The sequence below is a fragment of the Salmo salar genome, chromosome ssa25, assembly GCF_905237065.1.
Source record: "Salmo salar chromosome ssa25, Ssal_v3.1, whole genome shotgun sequence".
NCBI classification, from domain to species: domain Eukaryota; kingdom Metazoa; phylum Chordata; class Actinopteri; order Salmoniformes; family Salmonidae; genus Salmo; species Salmo salar.
The window spans coordinates 27,280,590-27,305,001 of NC_059466.1; the positions used below are offsets into that span (position 1 = coordinate 27,280,590).

Sequence of the window (24,412 nt, forward strand, 5' to 3'; positions counted from 1 at the left end):
ACCACCCTCGTTTGGTTTCCATGTGCCATATATTTTTAAATTGTGCTGTGATGTTTTACATAATTATTTAACCTTTCTAATCATGTATTATCCACAGATCCACGGATCTAATTTTAATAGCTAGCATTTCAATGGCCATAATAAAAAGATATGAAGATAACGGACAGCCTTGTTTTACTCTTAAAAGCTCAATACTTTCTGAGAAGTAACCATTATTTACTATTTTCCATCTGGGGTTGCTGTATATAACTTTAACCCATTAAAGTAATCCAGGCATTTATATATGAATTCGAGTCATACTTTATCAAACGCCTTTTCAAAATCTGATATGAAGACCAGGCCAAGTATCTTTGATGTTTCATAATGTTCAATTGTTTCAAGTAATTGTCATATATTATCTCCAATATATTGTCTATGTAAAAAACCTGTCTGATCAGGATGAACAATATCTGGTAAAAACTTTTTTGTTCCATGTGCTATGCATTTTGCTAGGACTTCTGGTCAGCATGCTACTGATAGAGTTCAAAGCATTATGAGTCAGTAGAGTAGAGGGACATCAGGCATTGTCTGATGGTCATAGACCTGTTTTACCTTTTAGTCGATGAATCATTGGCTAGTTTTTATCAGGATGGACCATCATTTGGGTAGCAACTGTGTCAGCAACCAATGACTCATTCAGTTTATGTCTGACAAAGGGGTCTAATAAGGACAGTATGTGACGTTGGGAAGTCCAGAACAACGTATCACGTTACATGGGAAGGAGCACAGTGAACTGGATAATAATAAAGCGGGACTGGGAGGAAAGGAGAGGAGGGGAGGAGTGGTTAATACTCAAATGTCTGGTGGAGCCCCTCTGGACTCTGGAAATCCCAATGAAGGTGTGTGTGCGTCTGTGTGTGTTTGTACATTTGATGTATTTTTTTAAGTGTAATTAATAGGTAATGGCAGTAATGAATGTTATAAACAGACGTGACAGTACAGCAGTAAAGTGGACTGGTAGGGGAATGTGAGTGACTGATATGACATGTGGCTCAGGGGCTTTTGCCTTGTCTTTTGGTCGCCCATTTCTGTATCAATCTCACACAACTCCCTCATACTGTATGCACTTTGAAAAAGTTTTAAATACTGTAATTCATATGTACATACGTGGCCAAAAGTTTGGAAAATGACACAAATATACATTTCCACCTAGTTTACTGCTTCAGTGTCTTTAGATATTTTTGTCAGATGTTACTATGGAATACTGAAGTATAATTACAAGCATTTCATAAGTGTCAAAGGCTTTTATTGACAATTACATGAAGTTGATGCAAAGAGTCAATATTTGCATTGTTGACCCTTCTTTTTCAAGACCTCTGCAATCCACCCTGGCATGCTGTCAATTAACTTCTGGGCCACATCCTGACTGATGGTAGCCCATTCTTGCATAATCAATGCTTGGAGTTTGTCAGAATTTGTGGATTTTTGTTTGTCCACCCGCCTCTTGAGGATTGACCACAAGTTCTCAATGGGATTAAGGTCTGGGGAGTTTCCTGGCCATGTACCCAAAATATTGATGTTTTGTTCACTGAGCCACTTAGTTATCACATGTATTATCCACAGATTGTGAGCTAAAGATGAAAACCTTTCCTACGAGTATTATTTAATTATTTATTGACTGACTATGGCTTTCCAGATCGCCCAACACTGCTATTTGTAAGGTTAATTTTCAGTGCATGTTGTGATTTTTTAACCATTCCTGAACCTGTGACCAGAAACAAGCTACATAGGGGCAATACCAGAATAAATTATCTATTGATTCTGTCTCTTCGCAGCAAAATCTACAGAGCTGAGATTGTTGTATGCCCCATATATATAGCATTCTGTTGGTGGCAAGAATTGTATATAATAATTTAAATTGGAAAACTCTAAGTGTTGAATGAAGTGTATTTTTTGGTACCAGTTCATAAACCATGTGCCATGGAATTGGTACATCAACAATCTCTTCCCATTTATTTTGCAACCTGTATGGCGCAGCTGTCAACATTTTTGTCCTCAAATGAAACTGGTATATTTTTCTATTTATGCTAGTTCCTTTCAGCCAATTTGTATCTTTAATATATGGCAGGCAAACAAGTTCCCTACTTCTCCCTTTTCCCCTTGCCTCCTCCATTTTTGTGGTAATGCTGCAATCAGTTGGTTGTAAATTTGGATTGAGCAGATATTCACATATATTTTCGATAGCTGCATATGTGACATAACTCCTCCGTTTCTATTCATAATATCGTTAATAAATATAATACATTTTTTGCAATTTTTTCCATAAAGAATGTTTTATTTATTAATCAGTATATTTGAGTTTAACTACAACATTTGTTGTAATATTTGTTCTATCTTTTCTGGAGGACAAAACTGAAATTGTAACCAACTTTGTATGGCTTGTTTGAGAAAGGGCGATACTTTAAACAAAATGTAATTTTCATTTAGTCGGAAATGACAAGTTGTAATCTGTATAAAGGTAAAAAGGCCATTTTTGAACAAAGAATGAGCCTTTCTTAATAATCTATTGGAGAACCATTTTGGTTTTAAGTAATATGTATGTATGAGTGAAGCTTTAAGTGAGAGGGTTAGAGCTTTAATATTTAATAACTTTAGCCCCCCAAACTCATATTTATTATATAAATAGGCCTGTTTAATTTTGTCTGACTTAGCATTCCAAGTAAAATTGTATATTTTTTGCTCATATGATTTATAAAATGAGTCGTCTGGAGTAGGCAGTGCCATTAGTAAGTAAGTAAACTGTGATAGGACCAAAGAGTTAATCAATGTGATTTTTCCATAAATAGACAAGTATTTCCCTCTCCATGGTTGCGGAATCTTTTGTATTTTTGCTAACTTCCCATTGAAATTGTTTGTGGTAAGTTCATTTATATTTTTTGAGATGTGAATACCAAATATGTCTACTTCACCATCTGCCCATTTTATTTGTAAACTACAAGGGAGTGTAAACACTGTATTTTTTAAAGATCCAATACGTAATATGGTACAGTTGTCATAATTAGGTTTTAATCCAGAGAGGCTAGAAAACTGATCAAGATCTTCAATGAGACTGTGCAGGGACCAGATTGTGGACTTAAGAAAAAACTAAAGTCATCGGCATACATCAACACTTTTGTTTTTATCCTCTGGATTTCTAACCCTTTGATGTTCTTTTTGGATCTAATTTTAATAGCTAGCATTTCAATGGCCATAATAAAAAGATATGAAGATAACGGACAGCCTTGTTTTACTCTTAAAAGCTCAATACTTTCTGAGAAGTAACCATTATTTACTATTTTCCATCTGGGGTTGCTGTATATAACTTTAACCCATTAAAGTAATCCAGGCATTTATATATGAATTCGAGTCATACTTTATCAAACGCCTTTTCAAAATCTGATATGAAGACCAGGCCAAGTATCTTTGATGTTTCATAATGTTCAATTGTTTCAAGTAATTGTCATATATTATCTCCAATATATTGTCTATGTAAAAAACCTGTCTGATCAGGATGAACAATATCTGGTAAAAACCTTTTTTGTTCCATGTGCTATGCATTTTGCTAGGACTTCTGGTCAGCATGCTACTGATAGAGTTCAAAGCATTATGAGTCAGTAGAGTAGAGGGACATCAGGCATTGTCTGATGGTCATAGACCTGTTTTACCTTTTAGTCGATGAATCATTGGCTAGTTTTTATCAGGATGGACCATCATTTGGGTAGCAACTGTGTCAGCAACCAATGACTCATTCAGTTTATGTCTGACAAAGGGGTCTAATAAGGACAGTATGTGACGTTGGGAAGTCCAGAACAACGTATCACGTTACATGGGAAGGAGCACAGTGAACTGGATAATAATAAAGCGGGACTGGGAGGAAAGGAGAGGAGGGGAGGAGTGGTTAATACTCAAATGTCTGGTGGAGCCCCTCTGGACTCTGGAAATCCCAATGAAGGTGTGTGTGCGTCTGTGTGTGTTTGTACATTTGATGTATTTTTTTAAGTGTAATTAATAGGTAATGGCAGTAATGAATGTTATAAACAGACGTGACAGTACAGCAGTAAAGTGGACTGGTAGGGGAATGTGAGTGACTGATATGACATGTGGCTCAGGGGCTTTTGCCTTGTCTTTTGGTCGCCCATTTCTGTATCAATCTCACACAACTCCCTCATACTGTATGCACTTTGAAAAAGTTTTAAATACTGTAATTCATATGTACATACGTGGCCAAAAGTTTGGAAAATGACACAAATATACATTTCCACCTAGTTTACTGCTTCAGTGTCTTTAGATATTTTTGTCAGATGTTACTATGGAATACTGAAGTATAATTACAAGCATTTCATAAGTGTCAAAGGCTTTTATTGACAATTACATGAAGTTGATGCAAAGAGTCAATATTTGCATTGTTGACCCTTCTTTTTCAAGACCTCTGCAATCCACCCTGGCATGCTGTCAATTAACTTCTGGGCCACATCCTGACTGATGGTAGCCCATTCTTGCATAATCAATGCTTGGAGTTTGTCAGAATTTGTGGATTTTTGTTTGTCCACCCGCCTCTTGAGGATTGACCACAAGTTCTCAATGGGATTAAGGTCTGGGGAGTTTCCTGGCCATGTACCCAAAATATTGATGTTTTGTTCACTGAGCCACTTAGTTATCACTTTTGCCTTATGGCAAGGTGCTCCATCATGCTGGAAAAGGCATTGTTCGTCACCAAACTGTTCCTGGATGGTTGGGAGAAGTTTATCTCGGAGGATGTGTTGGTACCATTCTTTATTCATGGCTGTGTTCTTAGGCAAAATTGTGAGTGAGCTCACTCCCTTGGCTGAGAAGCAACCCCACACATGAATGGTCTCAGGATGCTTTACTGTTGGCATGACACAGAACTGATGGTAGCACTCACCTTGTCTTCTCCGGACAAGCTTTTTTCCGGATGCCCCAAACAATCAGAAAGGGGATTCATCAGAGAAAATGACTTTACCCCAGTCCTCAGCAGTCCAATCCCTGTACCTTTTGCAGAATATAAGTCTGTCCCTGATGTTTTTCCTGGAGAGAAGTGGCTTCTTTGCTGCCCTTCTTGACCCCAGGCCATCCTCCAAAAGTCTTCGCCTCACTGTGCGTGCAGATGCACTCACAACTGCCTGCTGCCATTCCTGAGAAAGCTCTGTACTGGTGGTGCCCCGATCCCGCAGCTGAATCAACTTTAGGAGTCCTGGTGCTTGCTGGACTTTCTTGGGCGCCCTGAAGCCTTCTTCACAACAATTGAACCGCTCTCCTTGAAGTTCTTGATGATCCGATAAATGGTTGATTTAGGTGCAATCTTACTGGCAGCAATATCCTTGCCTGTGAAGCCCTTTTTGTGCAAAGCAATGATGACGGCTGTCAGCATCACTGACATGATGTTAGCTGGTCCTTTTGTGGCAGGGCTGAAATGCAGTGGAAATGTTTTTGGGGGGATTCAGTTCATTTGCATGGCAAAGAGGGACTTTGCAATTAATTGCAATTCATCTGATCACTCTTCATAACATTCTGGAGTATATGCAAATTGCCATCATACAAACTGAGGCAGCAGACTTTGTGAAAATTAATATTTGTGGCATTCTCAAAACATTTGGCCACGACTGTAGAGTTCAGCTGTGGTTTTGGTTTATACCTCCACCCACATACAGTAGAGTAATTTTAGTGTTGTGTTTCTGAGCTCCTGTATGTTAATGAAGGGCCTCTGGGGAGTGTGCTTTCCATGTGTACAGAGAGAGAACACCACATGCTGTTTCTCGATTGTGAACAAACCAAACCTCACAGAGTGGAGAAAGCTTTGAGTGCATGGCTAATGAAGCACTGGTTTATAGCTGCTATGTGTGCTCACTGAAGAAATAAGACAGTGTGGAACATAGGAATCATTCAAGCGTCTCGCTCTATATATACCATTCTTTATTTTACAATGTTATGTATTCAATCATTCAGTCATAGAAATGTATAGCAGTCCTTTTTTAGTATCATAGCATTACAACTTAGTCCGAATACTTTTAACAACAATTTAGCAATAGATAAAATAGATATCTTTGTCTTAAAAAAATAACTATGTCAGAATTAGGAAATTACTGTAGTGTCCTGTCCCTCTTAAGCTAAAGGCAGGTGTCTGAGCTGGAGGAGAGGCTCTTCGGGACATCTGCAGTGGCCACAAGCCAACTCTTTTAGTGGGACAGACAGCACAGGACACTGTAACATTGTGCCAGAGCACAGGCAGACCCCACAACAACCTACCCTAGAACATCCATTAGCAAGGTCAAGCAAGAAGCTCCCCACTTCTCAAGGTTGTATGTAAATTGATCCTTTAATTTTCTCTTTCTCTTTACCTCTTGTAGAAAGATGTCCGAGATATCTTCACACCCATCCATTTTGAGGTTTCGTACGCCCTCAGAGAGCACACTGTCCATAACGGGGGATCCACTTTCCCTGCTCTGAAACCCATACTGCAGCAGAGAGGGGGACACGGTAACCTGGTGGCCAATAAGGTGAGTCTCATAGGGCCAGTTTCCCAGACACAGATTAAGGCCTAGATTCAATCAGATCAAACGTTAACCGGCGATAGCGGACACCTGCATTGCTGATGTTTTGGCGGTGTCGGAAGTGAAACTGACTTGGAGCTGTCAAATCGGTGAGCAGATGCAGATCATTGTAACGAATCCACACCCATCCCACTCACATTAGAAGTTCAGAATGAGAAAGTGTAGGCTATACAGAAATAATGACACTCAAATTGAAAATCATTAAACAAAATCAATAATGAGGATTTATATCAGCCTTATCGAGGTGTAGATTACGCCTCACATTCCAGTGTTCGAATTTGTAAACAAGGCTGCATAGGATTTATCTTAATTCAAATCCATGCAGCCAATGGAAAAACTATAATTTTGATGTCATGGATAGTCAGTCCTGGTATCCATAGCTCTGTCTATGAATTTGAGAGTGGTTACATTTCTCCGTCTCTCAGCTTTTCAACGAAACCGAGGCGGGGTGACCGTTTTGTTATTGATTCAATGAAAGGATTCTAGCTTTTAGAATCATGCTCAATGGAGAATCTACATTGTAAAGTGCTCTTTATCCCAGGTACTAGGCTTAATCTGTGTCCGGGAAACTAGCTCTACAGTTCTCCACTCATATGCATGGTATGGTAGAGGATTCCAGAGGTGGGACCAAGTCATTGTTTTACAAGTCACAAGTAAGTCTCAAGTCTTAGCACTCAAGTCCCAAGTCAAGTCTCAAGTCAAGACAGGCAAGTCCGAGTCAAGTCTCAAGTCCTAAACTTTGAGTTTTGAGTCCTAAACAAGTCATAATGTGCTCTTCACCAATGTAATACCATTTCATATTTTTACCAAGAGTAATAGTTAGTATATTACATTTATGCAAATCATGAATGCTTTTAAAAATATATATATTTATTATTTTCCAAATAAATGTTATATTTCCATGGAAATACATATGGGTGGCGCAATCGGGCGATGTAGGCTTGTACACAATCGCCCAACCTTAACGCACACACACACCCACACCCACCCCACACCCTCTCTGTGTGGTTACAGTAGGCTAACATATGTCAATGGTTTTAGGAACAGCAGTAACATCAGGCAGGATTTAGGCTACAAACTGCCTAGCCAGCTGTAGCTCAATCTTGGGTGCAATGATCACGTTCCCGCACTGACTGACTGTATGGAGGCTCATTGATTTAACGTTACGTTAGCCTACATGCTACACTAGTAAAGTTATAAATTATATAGCTGTCGGCTATATTAGCCTCGACTTACCGTTCTTTGTGCAGCTTCAAATGTCGAACAAAGTTGGAAGTTGTTGCGCCTCTGTCTGTCATTTTCTTCCCGCATGTTTTGCAAGTTGCAGTCCGTTTTTTGTAGTCTTTATAGCCGAAAATAATAATTTTGGGTATCATCTTTCCAAGCGCTCCATCTGAATTCACCCCCCGACGTTCCTCTGCACTGCCACGCGCAACTTTTTCTCAGCTGGCACAATTTGATTGACTGCTGTCCGATTCAAACTGTAATCCATTAAATGAAGAGTTGATGCGCTGCACACTTTTTTTAATAGCGTAATATTTTAGATTTGGGCTTGGGGAGGGTACCAAGTCAGTCAAAAGGCTCAAGTCCAGGTTAAGTCACGAGTCATTGGTGTTAAAGTCAAAGTCGAGTTGCAAGTCATCATATTTGTGATTCGAGTCTGACTCAAGTCCAAGTCATGTGACTCAAGTCCACACCTCTGGAGGATTCATAACTGTACGGAAGGCCCCATCATCTTACACTTTATTTGCACCTTTCCTATCCATAGACAGAGTTTGCTCGGTACTGTTCATTGGCCAACTGCTCAACCAATCTGCATGTCTCTGCTCAACTGGTGTTACCACAGTAAGTACAGTAGCATTTCATCATGTTCAATTACAATATGTTTTCTTTTTCTCACAACCTTTTGTCTTGAAGCTTTGACTTTCTATTTCTCATCTCTGCTGTAGACAAAGCTGAGCTCTTGAAAGGTTCATTTTACAAATGAAATGTACAGCATTTAAAAACAAACAGTATTTCTGGAGGGAAAACAATCTTCATGGGACCTAGATCAAGTGTTGGCAGTAGAGCCTCCATTACACCAATATGGTCACACTTAAATGCTTAACCGTCAGGCTAATACATGATCTGATTATTCATGAGGCATGGGTGTGGGTGTGGGTGTGTGGGTGTGCTTGTGTGCAGGCTTGTGAGGCCCTCAGTGCTGGTGGTGTCAAGGAAACACACACACACACACATACCACCCCCTATACTGTAGGTCCTGGTCAAAAGTAATGGTCACACTAACTATGTAGGGAAAATTGTGCCATTTGGGATGCAGCCCTAGTCTCAGTGCCAGCTCAGTTCAGTTCCCCTCCCTACGGTGTAATTACTAATTCCCTAAAAGCCAGGAAACCAGCACGTCCCAGATGGCACCCAATTCCCTACAGTATGTAGTGCACTACTTTTGACCAGGACCCATAGAGCCATTTGGGACATGTTGTTTCTCTCTGTTGTTTCTATAAATGTCACTGTTTAGTCTGTTGGTCTCCTCTGAAACCATGAAGCTGGCACTTTTTAAAAAGTTATATGACTCAAGTCTAAGGAAGTATGAAATAAGATGTTTTGTTGTATGACTAAAGTCAATTGAAGTAAGGCAATAATTGCCTACACGAGAGGGTATGATTCATTGTGGTTTTAGCACAGATGTCTGCTAGTCACAGGTATAAGGAGAGACTTTCTGTTTTATACTTAAGCAATAAGGCCCGAGGAGGTGTGGTATATGACCAATATACCACGGCTAAGGGCTGTTCATATGCACAACGCAATGCACAGTGCCTGGAAACAGCCATTAGCCGTGGTATATTGGCCATATACCACAATCCTCCAGGTGCCTTATTGCTATTATAAACTGGTTAACAATGCAATATACCACGGCGTTCAGCCAATCAGCATTCAGGGCTCAAACCACCCAGTTTATAATAAGACTGTTATTATTGCAGGAGACACAACAACATGCCGTACTTTGCACTTGGCAATGGGAAGACCATCATGTTGAACACAACCCTGGTGAACACGGGAGATGATGCATTCCTCCCCAGACTCCAGCTCCGATTCCCCAGTAACCTGCACTTCATCAAAGTGCTTGACGCAGTAAGTGTTTGATTGATGTATGTATTTATGTATTGATTACCCAAAGTTATTCAAATTCTCACATGATCACCAATGTAATTTAGACGTTGTTGCACAGACATAACTCTGTGAAAAAGCAGAAGAATCTGTGCCCTCTTGGATTGCAATAAGTAACTCACAAAATCCCATCGTCTATCTGTTATTGTTTTCAGGAGGAGAAGTTTGTGAGCTGTGACATTTCAGAGGAGAACAAGACAATAGTAGGAGTGGATTGCAGTGTGGGAAACCTGTACCTCAGCTCTGGGGCCAAGGTTGGCTTCACACTCAACCTGACTCCAACATTTCTCCAACCTTACTCTAACCTTACACCAATCTTACACCAAAGTTACTCCATTAAACTGGATCTGAGTGTTCTCACTGCTTGTTGGAAACACCATCAGCTGAAGACTAATTTGAACTAATTACTCAGACCAATTTATTTAGTTAGGTGCCAATGTTCCTGCTGTGTCTCATTTTCCACAACTAATGCTGTTGTCTTGCTTGGTAACTAATGAGACTTTCCTTCTTTTCTGCAGGTCAATATTAGTTTTCTGTTGGATGTGAACCTGAGTAGTAGTGCTGGTGACGTTAGCATCTCCATAAACGCTAGTGGGTAAGTACAGACCCAACTTTGTTGAATGACAGTGTTATTGAGTGCAATGTTTCGACCCAAAGTTCTTTGTCAGTATCTTTCTTTCATGATTTTTGCAAGTAACTGGATGTGCTTACACTACTTCTGACCTAAGATCCGATCCCCTAACCCACGAACACATTTTCTCTCCGAAATACATGAAATAATCAAATCACAGGAGGCCGGTGGCACCCATATTGGGGAGGACAGGCTCATAGAAATGGCTGGAACTGAATTAAATAGAATGGTATCAAACTCATCAAATGCATGGTTTCCATGTGTTTGATACCATTACATTTACTCCATTCAAGCCATTATTATGAGCTGTCCTCCCCTCAGTAGCCTACTGTGAGTCTAATGACATGTTTTTGAAACTGACGTCTTGTTACAACGTCGGTGACGTCTTGCTGCTGACCAGCCTTATTAAACCAAACAGGCAAACAGAGAATCGTAAAACAGCCCAGTGAGACACAGTGAGATATGATGTAGTGTATGTGTTTGTTCTGTTGTTAGGGGAACAGGAAACACAAAGTCTCAGTTAGCTGAATCCTTCAAATCCGGGGGTGCTGCAGGTTACCTCTTTTGGGTTCTGTTCCGTAGTTGTTTGATTGTGTGGTTAAGAAATTCTTCTGGCAGTCTGTGTTTTGTCATTTGGGTAAATAATGGCTTTGGAATGTTTGGCCATTCCAGAACACTCTAGAACATTCCATGCTTGAACTTAACTGGAGTTTTGTTCAAAGACAATATATGTGAAGTTATTAAGACCTGTCTTCCTTCATACATTGGGGCGGCAGGTATCCTAGTGGTTAGAGCGTTGGGCCAGTAACCGAAAGGTTGCTAGATCAAATCCCCGAGCTGACAAAGTAAAAATCTGTCATTCTGCCCCTGAACAACTGTGTTAGAGCTGTCAAATCCACAAGCAGCTCCCAGCATTATACCTAAAGCGGACATTGCCCTTGGCTGCATGGAATTGCATTAAGAAATGCAGCCTTGTTTAGAAGTTTGAACACTGGAATGTGAGATATAATCTACATCTCAATTAGGCTTGTCATTATTGCTATGTAGCCTAAACTTTCTCGTTCTGAACGCCAGTGGGGTGGGTGTGACGTCATGACAATGATCAATTAGGCTCGTTGGAGCTATCACCGATTTGATAGCTCCAATGCAGTTCCACCTCCGACATCGCCAAAACATCAGCTATGGAGGTGATGGCTGTCGCCGGTTAACGCTTGATCTGATTGAATCTAGGCCTAAGTGTCATGTAATGCTCCTCACTGTGAGCAATACTAGGAATTTGAAGTTCTGCAAAGTCTTATGTTTTAGAAATTCTTTGGTTTTGAGTCCTTTAACAGTATAATGGCATGAGCTATGTTATTAGGCCTGCATCACTATAAAATGTAATCAAAATAGATAATTACATTTTTTTTATCTTACATTGTGTATTTTCCAGGGACAATTATGAAAACGAGGATCTTCTGCACGACAACTCTGCCACTCTGATGTTACCACTGAGATATGGAGTAGATGTCAACATCCATGGGTAAGACACTGATTTACAGCAGTGGTAGGCAAAGCGGATGGTCTGGGGCCGGAACATAATTATAATCATTTGTACACACCAAACTGACCACAACTAAGCCCAAAAAGAGATTGAATTTGAAAATAACAATAGTTTAATTACTTCATTACATTGACACATGACACTTAGGAACAGATTTTTCTAAATTAAACTTTTTTTGCTGAATTCCTGGTGATTTTGCAGTCTTTTTGACCAAAAACAATTTTTGCAAAAAATGTGGGGGACCAAAATAAATCACTTGAGGGCCGGTTTTGGCTCGCCTTTTGTCGACCCCTGATTTTACAGTAACAAAGACAGTTCCTTGCTCTTCATTGGCAGTATATATTTAAATACATCTTATTGCACTTCATAAGATAATCACTGCTCTCCCTTGCAGGTTTATGACTCCAACAGCCTTTGTATTTGGTGACCAGGCGCCTATTCCAGTTGATTGCTACACAGAGACATTCAACTACACTTACAAGGTATGTACAGTATAGTACACACTTATGAGATACTGATAGACTCACTAGAGCTTAGTTGGAGCTTTCAAATTAATTAATGAGTTTATACTGACCTGTGTACTTTCCTCCACTTGATAGGTTGTCAATATTGGTCTAAGCAAATCTCTCAACACGATAGTGGAGATTGATATTCCCAAGATCCTATCACCATATCCATACAGATTACTCCACATCACAGACTTCCATGTATGTTTGGGAATATTCATAACTTGTCACGTTCATCTAGATTATTGTTATATTATTAGATTTTTCTGTTATTAAAATTTTCTATTATTCTACTTAATATGTGCATGTTTGCATTGTGATATAGGCATACATTAATGAATGTTTAACTTGTTTTCGTTTCCATCTGTCAGACGTCTCTTGGAGAATGCTCCATTCGAAACGACTCCATTGCGGTGGAGGATGACTGTGAGGTGCCACAGTCCTCTTTCATCAAAGAACTGGTCTTCTTCTTCTCCAAAACCAGCAAACGCAAAATGGTAAATATCACCCCCTACCTCCTCCTCCCTTCTGATATATAGTTATCTATACCACTCATTTTGTTGTGCCCTTTGTCCTTATTTCAGCATTAACATTTTATTGCCGATTGTTGTATGTTTGCATATTTCCTTCCGTTTTTTATTGTGAGAGCTTGGATGTGTTAGATTTCCAATGTATTCATTACACATGGCAAATAAAATATCAACTTGAATTTGAACCTTTCTCTCCATAGTTCTGTGCCCATGGTGATGACCTGTGCCTGACTCTGGTGTGTAGACTAGGAGATATGGACATTGGGAAAGAAGCCACCATTCACATGGAAGTGAAGCTGAATCCTACCGTTCTACAGCTCTCACCTGTAAACACTTCACTTATGTTACACGTGGCCTTGTACATCTCATAACATGGCCAAAGTCTCAGTCTCATAAATGTACCGGTGTGTGTATAGTGTGTGTACGGGATGGTCTGAGTGCCCCCCCTCTAGTCATTCTATTTCTATTGTCTACTCAAGTTGATTTCCTTCCTCTCTTCTTAGGGACGTCATGGAGTGATGCTGATGGAGAGTACTGGCATCATCACATCACCAAGGGAGGACCCTCAAACCATCATCCTACAGCAGATCCCTATCGCTCAGGTAACAAGTTAATCTCATACAGCAGTCTAATGGAGAATACACTTATTACGACTTACATACTATGTCCCTTTTCCACAATTGAGGTCACTCAAGTCCATGTCCTGGTAGAGTGAGGTGTCAGGATAGCTCTGTAACCTCAAGTACCTCTGTTGAGTTTCAAACTGTATAAACACTGGTATCCATAGGACAGCGCCGGTAATGACAGCCCTATGTAAAAAACCTGGTATGCTGTTGCAGGTCATAGAAATATTATACGAGTTCTGTAATAGTGTTGTATTTCATTCCTTGTCTCAGGTTGTGTTGGAGGCCCACTTCAGCCAGAAGCCTCAGGCAGCAGTGGAGGTGTTTATCATTGTACTGAGTCTACTGGTGGGACTCCTGATCCTGGCCCTGCTCATCTTTGCCCTCTGGAAGGTCAGCACTACTCCCTTATATCACACACAAGACAGGATGCAAACACACTACAAAGTGCAAACCAATCACAGTCTTCTCCTCCTTCTTCCTTTTCTTAAAATGCATAATTTGAAGTACTAGATTTATAGATGGTAGCTGTATATCAATGTATATACTGTAATCTGAACCTGAACCCGGTTCTCTTTCCTTCTCAGGGTGGTTTCTTTAAAAGGCAGTTTAAGAAGGAGGATGAGATCAGGAGGGATAGCTGGGACTATGTGCCAAAACATTTGACTAAGACTGAGAGTAGATCCTAAGATTGAGACCAAGACAGAGTGACTGTGTCCTAATACAGAATGGTTCTATACTACAACATGGACTAAGAGGCACATTTTGACTGAGATCATCCAAACCCAAGGGAAAGAACTGCTGGACCATTCAAATTGTGATGGCTCAGAATGACAAGGAAAGAAAAAAATGTCATTTCCCTAAAACATGCAAGAGGAAAAGGCTGAGCAAGTGTAAGTTTGAAATGTGTTGTCAGTGGGATTACTATATTACACTTTACCTCTGGGTTTGGTGCAGTGAGACTATAAAACATTGGAGTGTTTACATTGAATGTATGTTAGAACATGTAATGTACATTAGAACATGTTATGTACATTAGAACATGGACTATGTACATTTGAACATGTCATGTACATTAGAACATGGACTATGTACATTAGAACATGTCATGTTCATTAGAACATGGACTATGTACATTAGAACATGTCATGTACATTAGAACATGTCATGTTCATTAGAACATGTCATGTACATTAGAACATGTCATGTACATTAGAACATGGACTATGTACATTAGAACATGTCATGTACATTAGAACATGTCATGTTCATTAGAACATGTCATGTACATTAGAACATGTATTATGTACATTAGAACATGGACTATGTACATTAGAACATGTCATGTTCATTAGAACATGTATTATGTACATTAGAACATGGACTATGTACATTAGAACATGTCATGTACATTAGAACATGTCATGTACATTAGAACATGGATTATGTACATTAGAACATGGGCTAAGCGATCTCACAGAAACAGGCTTATCATTCCTGTTTTCATTTCCTACCAAGATCTCAGGAAGTGAAAACGGAACATTCCATTGTCTTGTTAAATAAGCATAAACCGAAACAAGGAGGTACTATCTGTACCTGTCCATTAATTGAGGACTGCTCATTTTCCATTGTAAAACATTTTGCTACGCTGTGCCCTAATGAACATGACCCATGTCTCACAGACCTGACTACTTGGATTCGGTCGCAGTACAAAACATTTATGAATGCACTGCTGAAGCTTTTCTTCATGCATAGGAACTTCATCTGTATACACTCAGAGGCCAGTTTATTAGGTACAACACCTTGTTCACGAAAATGGTTCACTCCTACAGACAGTGAGTCACGTGGCCGTGGCTTGCTATATAAAGCCGGCAGACAGGCATCAAGGCATTCAGTTACTCTTCGATTGAACTTTAGAATGGGCAAAATGAGTGACCTAAGCGACTTTGAGCATGGCATGATCGTCGGTGCCAGGCGCGCCAGTTCCAGTATCTCAGAAACGGCCGGCATCCTGGGCTTTTCACGCACAACAGTATCTAGGATTTAACGAGAATGGTGAGACAAACAAAAAACATCCAGTCAGCAGCAGTCCTGTGGACAAAACAGCTCGTTGATGAGAGGTCGAAGGAGAATAGCAAGAATCGTGCAAGCTAAGAGGCGGGCCACAAACAAGCAAATAACAGTGCAGTACAACAGCATCTCAGAACACACAACTCGTCGGTCGTTGTCACGGATGGACTATTGCACAGACGACCGCACCGGGTTCCACTCCTATCAGCTAAAACAAGAAGAAGTGGCTCCAGTGGGCACGTGATCACCAACACTGGACAATTGAGGAGTGGAAAAACATTGCCTGGTCCGACGAATCCTGGTCCCTGTTACATCATGCTGATGGCAGAGTCAGGATTTGTCATAAGCAGCATGAGTCCATTGCCTCCTCCTGCCTTGTGTCAACGGTAAAGGCTGGTTGCGGTGGTGTAATAGTGATGGAAATGTTTTCCTGGCACACTTTAGGTCCCTTGATACCAATTGAGCAACGTGTCCATGCCCCAAAGAATTCAGGCGTGTCTGGAGGCAATGTGGGGTCCGACCCAGTATTAGATGGGTGTAACTAATAAACTGGCCGTTGAGTGTATATCGATATATACACATCTATATGTCAAATCTATATCATCAATAGGTGTGTATATATATAAATATAGAAGTGGATGGGACTGGCGTTTAAGCTTATTTATGTAGTATAGAACTGAAGACAACAGAAGGATGAGGAGGACAGTGTAGTGTCATCTGTGAAAAAAGGGGCTGTTGTTGGGTGTCACTCAACTCACTGACTGACTCACTGAATGACACATGCCACTCCTCAAGGGGACAGCACCCTGAGTGTGTGTGTGTGTGTGTGTGTGTGTGTGTGTGTGTGTGTGTGTGTGTGTGTGTGTGTGTGTGTGTGTGTGTGTGTGTGTGTGTGTGTGTGTGTGTGTGTGTGTGTGTGTGTGTGTGTGTGTGTGGAAGGAAGGAAGGAAGGTCTTGGATGAAATTGGATGTTTGGAGCAACTTCTAAATTTGACGTTTGCAGAACAGATGAACATCTGATTATGCAGTGAGACTGTGAGAGCTCGTTGCTCGTCACCATGCCAGCAGAAGTTTTCAATGCAGTCAGAAATAAAAAATGTAAAAGCTGGTTCTTCAGTGACTCAGAAATGTTCCTCAAGGCATAGCAGACATGCCAGGCCTTAAATGCAACACACGGAACACTGGCCTTCCAATTTTTACATTTTCATCCCTTTGGATTCCCTGTTGGAATCTTTGGAATCCGTGGATTGTGTTCTTACTGTAGCTGTAAGGGATTGGAACATTCAGGTTTAGGAGATGTGGTATGCCTTGATGATGATGATGTTTTGTTGTTGAATGAGGAATAGTAACATGTTTTTACTGCTTGTATTTTAAGGTTCAGGACAGTTAATTCAGGGAGTCAACCTTTCCTGACCAAGTTGTCAGTTATGACAAAAATAAAGGGGGCACATTCCAATTTGAATTTCAATAAAATGAAATTATAATTTTATTTTTAATAAATAAGTGTGTGGCGTGTAAAAATGAACTTTTTCTATTTAATGTGTCTGTCTGTCCTTGGTTATTTGATGTCTAACATTCACAGTGTTGTACAGTAGTCATGCCTGTTGGTAACATTCAGTGGCAGTGCAACCTGAGGTTGTGCATAATATACTGCTGAAAAAAATAAAGGGAACACTTAAACAACACAATGTAACTCCAAGTCAATCACACTTCTGTGAAATCAAACTGTCCACTTAGGAAGCAACACTGATTGACAATAAATTTCACATGCTGTTGTGCAAATGGAATAGACAACAGGTGGAAATTATAGGCAATTAGCAAGACACCCCCAATAAAGGAGTGGTTCTGCAGGTGGTGACCACAGACCACTTCTCAGTTCCTATGCTTCCTGGCTGATGTTTTGGTCACTTTTGAATGCTGGCAGTGCTTTCACTCTAGTGATAGCATGAGACGGAGTCTACAACCCACACAAGTGGCTCAGGTAGTGCAGCTCATCCAGGATGTCACATCAATGCGAGCTGTGGCAAGAAGGTTTGCAGTGTCTGTCAGCGTAGTGTCCAGAGCATGGAGGCGCTACCAGGAGACAGGCCAGTACATCAGGAGACGTGGAGGAGGCCGTAGGAGGGCAACAACCCAGCAGCAGGACCGCTACCTCCGCCTTTGTGCAAGGAGGAGCAGGAGGAGCACTGCCAGAGCCCTGCAAAATAACCTCCAGCAGGCCACACATGTGCATGTGTCTGCTCAAACGGTCAGAAACAGACTCCATGAGGGTGGTATGAGGGCCCGACGTCCACAGGTGGGGGTTGTGCTTACAGCCCAACACCGTGCAGGACGTTTGGCATTTGCCAGAGAACACCAAGATTGGCAAATTCGCCACTGGCGCCCTGTGCTCTTCACAGATGAAAGCAGGTTCACACTGAGCACGTGACAGACGTGACAGAGTCTGGAGACGCCGTGGAGAACGTTCTGCTGCCTGCAACATCCTCCAGCATGATCGGTTTGGCGGTGGGTCAGTCATGGTGTGGGGTGGCATTTCATTGGGGGGCCGCACAGCCCTCCATGTGCTCGCCAGAGGTAGCCTGACTGCCATTAGGTACCGAGATGAGATCCTCAGACCCCTTGTGAGACCATATGCTGGTGCGGTTGGCCCTGGGTTCCTCCTAATGCAAGACAATGCTAGACTTCATGTGGCTGGAGTGTGTCAGCAGTTCCTGCAAGAGGAAGGCATTGATGCCATGGACTGGCCCGCCCGTTCCCCAGACCTGAATCCAATTGAGCACATCTGGGACATCATGTCTTGCTCCATTCACCAACGCCACGTTGCACCACAGACTGTCCAGGAGTTGGCGGATGCTTTAGTCCAGGTCTGGCAGGAGATCCCTCAGGAGACCATCCGCCACCTCATCAGGAGCATGCCCAGGCGTTGTAGGGAGGTCATACAGGCACGTGGAGGCCACACACACTACTGAGCCTCATTTTGACTTGTTTTAAGGATATTACATCAAAGTTGGATCAGCCTGTAGTGTGGTTTTCCACTTTAATTTTGAGTGACTCCAAATCCAGACCTCCATGGGTTGATAAATTGGATTTCCATGGATTATTTTTTGTGTGATTTTGTTGTCAGCACATTCAACTATGTAAAGTAAAAAGTATTTAATAAGATTATTTCTTTCATTCAGATCTATGATGTGTTGTTTAAGTGTTCCCTTTATTTTTTTGAGCAGTGTAGATCAACCCTACATTGAGACACTTTTAGGTTGTGTCTATAGACTCCTCTCGTAGACAGTTTTAACTGTAGACAGTCTGTAAACTGAAGACAGTTTCTTCTAGAGTACAGTAGGAAACCCTGTTTGTTACATTCAGTGGCAGTGCAGGTTGATATGTGTAAAGACTCCTCCACCCTTTAGACAGTTTTAAATGGTATTGATTCCGCTCTACAGACTGTGTTAAATGCAGCTGCACTTGATGTGTGCCTCCTCTGCCTCCTCGATGTCCACTCCAAACAGGGTCAGGAGTTGGGGATGTATCCTGCTGGTGAAACAAACAGGGTCAGGAGTTGGGGATGTATCCTGCTGGTGAAACAAACAGGGTCAGGAGTTGGGGATGTATCCTGCTGGTGAAACAAACAGGGTCAGGAGTTGGGGATGTATCCTGCTGGTGAAACAAACAGGGTCAGGAGTTGGGGATGTATCCTGCTGGTGAAACAAACAGGGTCAGGAGTTGGGGATGTATCCTGCTGGTGAAACAAACAGGGTCAGGAGTTGGGGATGTATCCTGCTGGTGAAACAAACAGGGTCAGGAGTTGGGGATGTATCCTGGTGGTGAAACAAACAGGGTCAGGAGTTGGGGATGTATCCTGCTGGTGAAACAAACAGGGTCAGGAGTTGGGGATGTATCCTGGTGGTGAAACAAACAGGGTCAGGAGTTGGGGATGTATCCTGGTGGTGAAACAAACAGGGTCAGGAGTTGGGGATGTACCCTGGTGGTGAAGCAAATAAATCAGTTGAAGAGGTTTTAAATGTCCCATATCTGACAGACAATTGAACAGTACTGCTAAATACATGATCGAAAAGATGGTCAAATTATACTGAACATGACCTCTAAGAACTCTCTTTGTGGGGTGTAAATTAAACCCAGAGTAATATGGCCATGAGATTACAGGTAGGGCTATACTTAGTGAGCAGTGTTAGGTCATTGCCTTGGTAACATGTTATTTGAGACAGGGGTTGTATCCAGGTTGAAGGTCTATCTGACAGTGTAGGTGCTATGGGGCTTTAGACTAGCTGAAGGATAGAGTTGTACCTAATATATCGGCCAGTGTTCACACAGCGTCTCAGAGTAGGACTGCTGATCTAGGATCACTTTTAGGATCAGCACTTCTACTCTGAGATGCTTTATGAATACAACCCCTAGGGCTGGATTCCACCCGTATCACTGAAGTTCAGTGTTATAGCGCGACTGAAATGTAAAGGTAATTTCTGATTGAGCAGACATATGCTGCGATTACCGTCAATTCAGTCTCTGTGAACACGGGAACATTGCCTTTAAATTTCAATCGTGCTATAGCTCTGAACTTCAGCAATACAGATTGAATCCAGCCACTAACGTATGAGGTTTATCAGTGCAGGTGCTGTGGTGCTTTGGGCCAGGTCAAGCACAAGAGCTGTACCTGATGAGTAGCTCTGAGGGCACCTCCAGTAGGTCTCCGTTTACGTTCCAGTGGTAGGTCCCCTCTGAGGAGATTATGGGTGTGTTCTTAGATTCACACTCTCCGTTGTCCTCGCAGACATCGTCAGACCAGCTTCTCTGAGAGTGGGGGCGAAGCCTCACAGCTCGCACCGTGTGTGTCTCCACGAAGGAGAAGCTGAACTGGGAGGAGAAGGAGGAGCAGGAGGAGGAGATTACTTTATTGTCCAGTTGTACACAAGGAGGATCCAAGACCCCTCCCTAGGACCTCCAATAAGCTTTGAGAGGGAGGTGAGGAATAGAGGAAGGAAGGGCTGAGGAAACAAGACCATCGTCTCAGTCATTTCTAACTATAACCACTAGGGGGCAATGATGATGCACAGGGTGAATACATGTCCCCAACAACACAATTCCCTAAACAGCAACGACGCTGTTATATGACCCTGGTCACCAAGGTTACATCCGGTCTTGGACAAAAGTTTAAACCAGTTAAGCCAGTGGAAACATGAAAGTAGTTCATATGAATGACGCAGCCTATCTTTTGTCGATGAAGGATACAGGGAGTACATGGAGTACAGGTGTGTCTACATTTCCTACCACAACTCACATTGTTTGGCTTATGTATTCTGACTCCCCATCAGCTTTGTGGGATGTAAATATGTTTTTCATTAGTTGTCCTTCAGACTCAGTTTCCCAGAAATCGTTCAATAGAAGTCAGACAATAAATAGAGTCTGAGTCGTTTGTTTGTCTGAGTCATCATTTTATCATTTTCACGTCCTGCTTGGTTTCATGGAAAATGGCCCAACAACATAAACATTAGTTAGAACTGCTCAGACGGAAGGACTGACAGAAAGAAGGATGGACGGACGGACAGTATGGTTATGAAATCCCCTCTCTAACTATTTGTTTACCCTGAACATTATGAAACCTGTTCTATTGAACAATAAAATAAAATGTCTCTTCTCAGGTACAGTAGACTCCCACACACTGTGAGTGATCCCTGCCTACCCAGTCACACAGTAGCATCACCCTGTATACAGCCAACTGTATATTTAGAATGTAGGTTAACAAACAGGCTTAGATTAGATTGTGTTGGATGGAAAACAGGACAGGTGGGCTGCTGGGCTCTTAAATGGACTAATCTGTATTAGCCTGAAAAGTGTTTTAGGGAAATTTGACAGTCAGTGATTAATTTGACTTGACAGTATGCTAATTCCGCTTAAGCTCACAGGGCGGCAAACTCCATTAGTGACAGCGGGATTTCCTCTCTCTCTCTCTCTCTCTCTCTCTCTCTCTCTCTCTCTCTCTCTCTCTCTCTCTCTCTCTCTCTCTCTCTCTCTCTCTCTCTCTTTACTGTTTACATGTGTTTATATGTGTGTGTTTACTTGTGTGTGTTTACTGTGTATGTGTGTTTATGTGTGTGTTTACATATGTGTGTGTGTGTGTGTGTGTGTTTACTGACTGACTCACTGAATGACACATGCCACTCCTCAAGGAGTGTGTTTGTGTGTGTGTGTGTGTGTGTGTGTGTATGTGTGTGTGTGTGTGTGTGTGTGTGTGTGTGTGTGTGTGTGTGTGTGTGTGTGTGTGTGTGTGTGTGTGTGTGTGTGTGTGTGTGTGTGTGTGTGTGTGTGTGTGGAAGGAAGGTCTGCCCTGCCCTGGTGACCTCGCCTGATTGTTTACACTGTTGTATCTCTTCAGGTGTTTGATGAACTCTGACCTGGAAGTGTTTCCTGCTGCGATCAAGACCATGCTTCCATTGTTCAATCTTACACACACACACACAAACACAGACAGAGGGAGTGAGGGGGAGAAAGAGAGAGAGAAATCAGTTCATATGTACAGTATACTACATCACTGTGGCCATTTCAATCCAAGCAGGTTGATTAAGCAACACATCCTATATTTTTCGTGATTTGTCACCATGAAGACGAATAGATAATGTCAGGAACAGAACAGACAGCAGTATACATTAGTTCCAACTTCATTAGTACTACATGATGTGTTTATTGTAAATGTGTCTACATCAACCATGCTATATTTACAAATACTCCTACTGTTTCTGTCTTGTGTAGTTAAGGTTGATGATGCTATAATACACAGTGTGGTTCCACTGCACTGTGTGAGGCCTGTTGTTCTACTACATGCTATATCATTACTGTGGCCAGATTCACACTGGAGCTGGGTCCAAAATGAAACCCTATTCCCCATATAAATCACTATATAGTAGTGCACTATATAGGGAATAGGATGCCATTTGGGACACAGACTGAGCCACCTAGGAGGCCTGGTCCTGCAGTGCCCACATATGCTCTTGTCTTTAAGTCCTCCCTCTCTGACACTCCCTTTAATAAGCTTTGCCATTCTCTTTAATTAAGTTCTGGCACTCCCTTAAATCAGAGTCGTTATGTGCTCAGTAGTCCAGTTAGAAGCCTTTGACCTCAGTAGTCTGATCCAAACACTGATCCCAATCTCATTGGATTACCTGGAACTGGCTAGTATGTCCCATGTATGGTACCGACCCCCCACCGGAAGTGGACTCCTCACCCTACCTGGGGGATAACAGGCCGGGCATGGAGGCTGGGCTTGGGAAGGTTGAACACCAGACAAGCTGCAGCGTTCTGGATAAGTTGCAGGGGTTTGATGACACAAGCAGGGAGCCCAGCCAACAGCGAGTTGCAGTAGTCCAGACGGAAGTCGACAAGTGCCTGGATTAGGATCTGCGCCGCTTCCTGTGTGAGTTAAGGTCGTACTCTACGGATGTTGAAGAGCATGAACCTGCAGAAGCGAGTCACTGCTTTGATTTTTGCAGAGAACGACAGGGTGTTGCCCAGGGTCACGTCAAGGTTCTTTGCTCTCTGGGAGGGGGACACCGTGGAGTTGTCAACCGTGATTGAGAGGTCTTGGAGTGGGCAGGCCTTCCCTGCATAACACAGCACGACATGGCAGCTCGGTAACCCCATGCCATTATCACTGGTCCAGGACGTAGTTCATGCACATTGCTCAATGCTCAGTCAACCACACGCATATATACATTACTAGGCACAGATGCAGGCTTGCATGCACTCACGCACATGCAGGCATGGATGCAGGTTTGTATGCATGTATTGTACTCACATATGCAGGAGGTGATTGTGTTAAGAGAGACCCACATACCTGGTGTTAGGGGCCAGGCCCCTGGGGGTCATGGAGCAGAGACAGGGGATGGCCATGATACTGACATTGAGGAACAGACCCTGGTTGGTCATCCACAACACTTGCTCTTCTAGAGAAGACAGGGTTTCAGTGATGGACAGTGTCACACTATAAAAGATAACATATAGAAAAGTTTTCATCCCCAAATTTTCAGATGCATCATTGTGTGTGTGTGTGTGTGTGTGTGTGTGTGTGTGACTCTCTAGAGCAGGTGTATTCAACTCTTACCCTACGAGGTCCAGAGCCTGCTGGTTATCTGTTCTACCTGATAATGAATTGCGCCCACCTGATGTCCCAGGTGTAAATCAGTCCCTGATTAGAGGGGAACAATGAAAAGCACAGTGGAACTGGCTTCGAGGTCCAGAGTTGAGTTTTAGGGTTCTAGTGAGAGACTTACTTGAGGTTTGCTAGCGTTTTGATCACAGCGAACTCCCGTTTCTGCCCAGGTGGCATCCATTGATGCCTTTCCGCCAGGGCCAGCGTCCGCCCGCCAAAACCAAACATGGCAGAGAAGCCGAAACGCAGGAGGCGACCCAGAGAACTGAAACTACACACATCTACCTCCTATAGTAACACAGACAGGAGACAAAGAGAGGGAAGAGAGAAGAAGAATAGATATGACAGATATTGATTAATGTACTGTATGAAGTTGGCATCCTGGTGCTGCAGCTTGAATGACATGCTTCTACTCGGTGACGGGTTCTCTGTCAGAGATTGAGATGTAACTGGTACGTGTATGGCATTCTTTCACTTCAGGTGTAGGCCTATGTTTAGTCCAGTATCAAAATGGGCAATTATTAATCTCTGGTTTATAACTTCCAATATATCAGACTATGCCATGGTCATTGCCATTGCTCTTGTGGCAATATAGG

General features: G+C 42.1%; 1 protein-coding gene and 1 pseudogene across 1 annotated transcript in view; one reads left to right on the top strand and one right to left on the bottom strand.

Annotated features, from left to right (window-relative positions):
- The window catches only part of LOC106586464 (integrin alpha 4), a 34,345-nt gene extending 17,162 nt beyond the window's left edge, over nt 1-17,183 (top strand). The window contains exons 16-28 of the mRNA XM_014173813.2: nt 6,384-6,533; nt 8,356-8,432; nt 9,569-9,719; nt 9,911-10,009; nt 10,274-10,350; nt 11,819-11,908; nt 12,324-12,411; nt 12,529-12,636; nt 12,807-12,932; nt 13,166-13,291; nt 13,469-13,567; nt 13,862-13,981; nt 14,176-17,183. Of these exons, the coding sequence (XP_014029288.1) occupies nt 6,384-6,533; nt 8,356-8,432; nt 9,569-9,719; nt 9,911-10,009; nt 10,274-10,350; nt 11,819-11,908; nt 12,324-12,411; nt 12,529-12,636; nt 12,807-12,932; nt 13,166-13,291; nt 13,469-13,567; nt 13,862-13,981; nt 14,176-14,277 (1,413 nt within the window). The 3' untranslated portion in view covers nt 14,278-17,183. The remainder of the gene's footprint in view (nt 1-6,383; nt 6,534-8,355; nt 8,433-9,568; nt 9,720-9,910; nt 10,010-10,273; nt 10,351-11,818; nt 11,909-12,323; nt 12,412-12,528; nt 12,637-12,806; nt 12,933-13,165; nt 13,292-13,468; nt 13,568-13,861; nt 13,982-14,175) is intronic.
- Nucleotides 17,184-18,704: 1,521 nt separating this feature from the next.
- Nucleotides 18,705-24,412, bottom strand: part of LOC106586405 (ceramide kinase-like protein) — an 83,345-nt pseudogene continuing 77,637 nt past the window's right edge.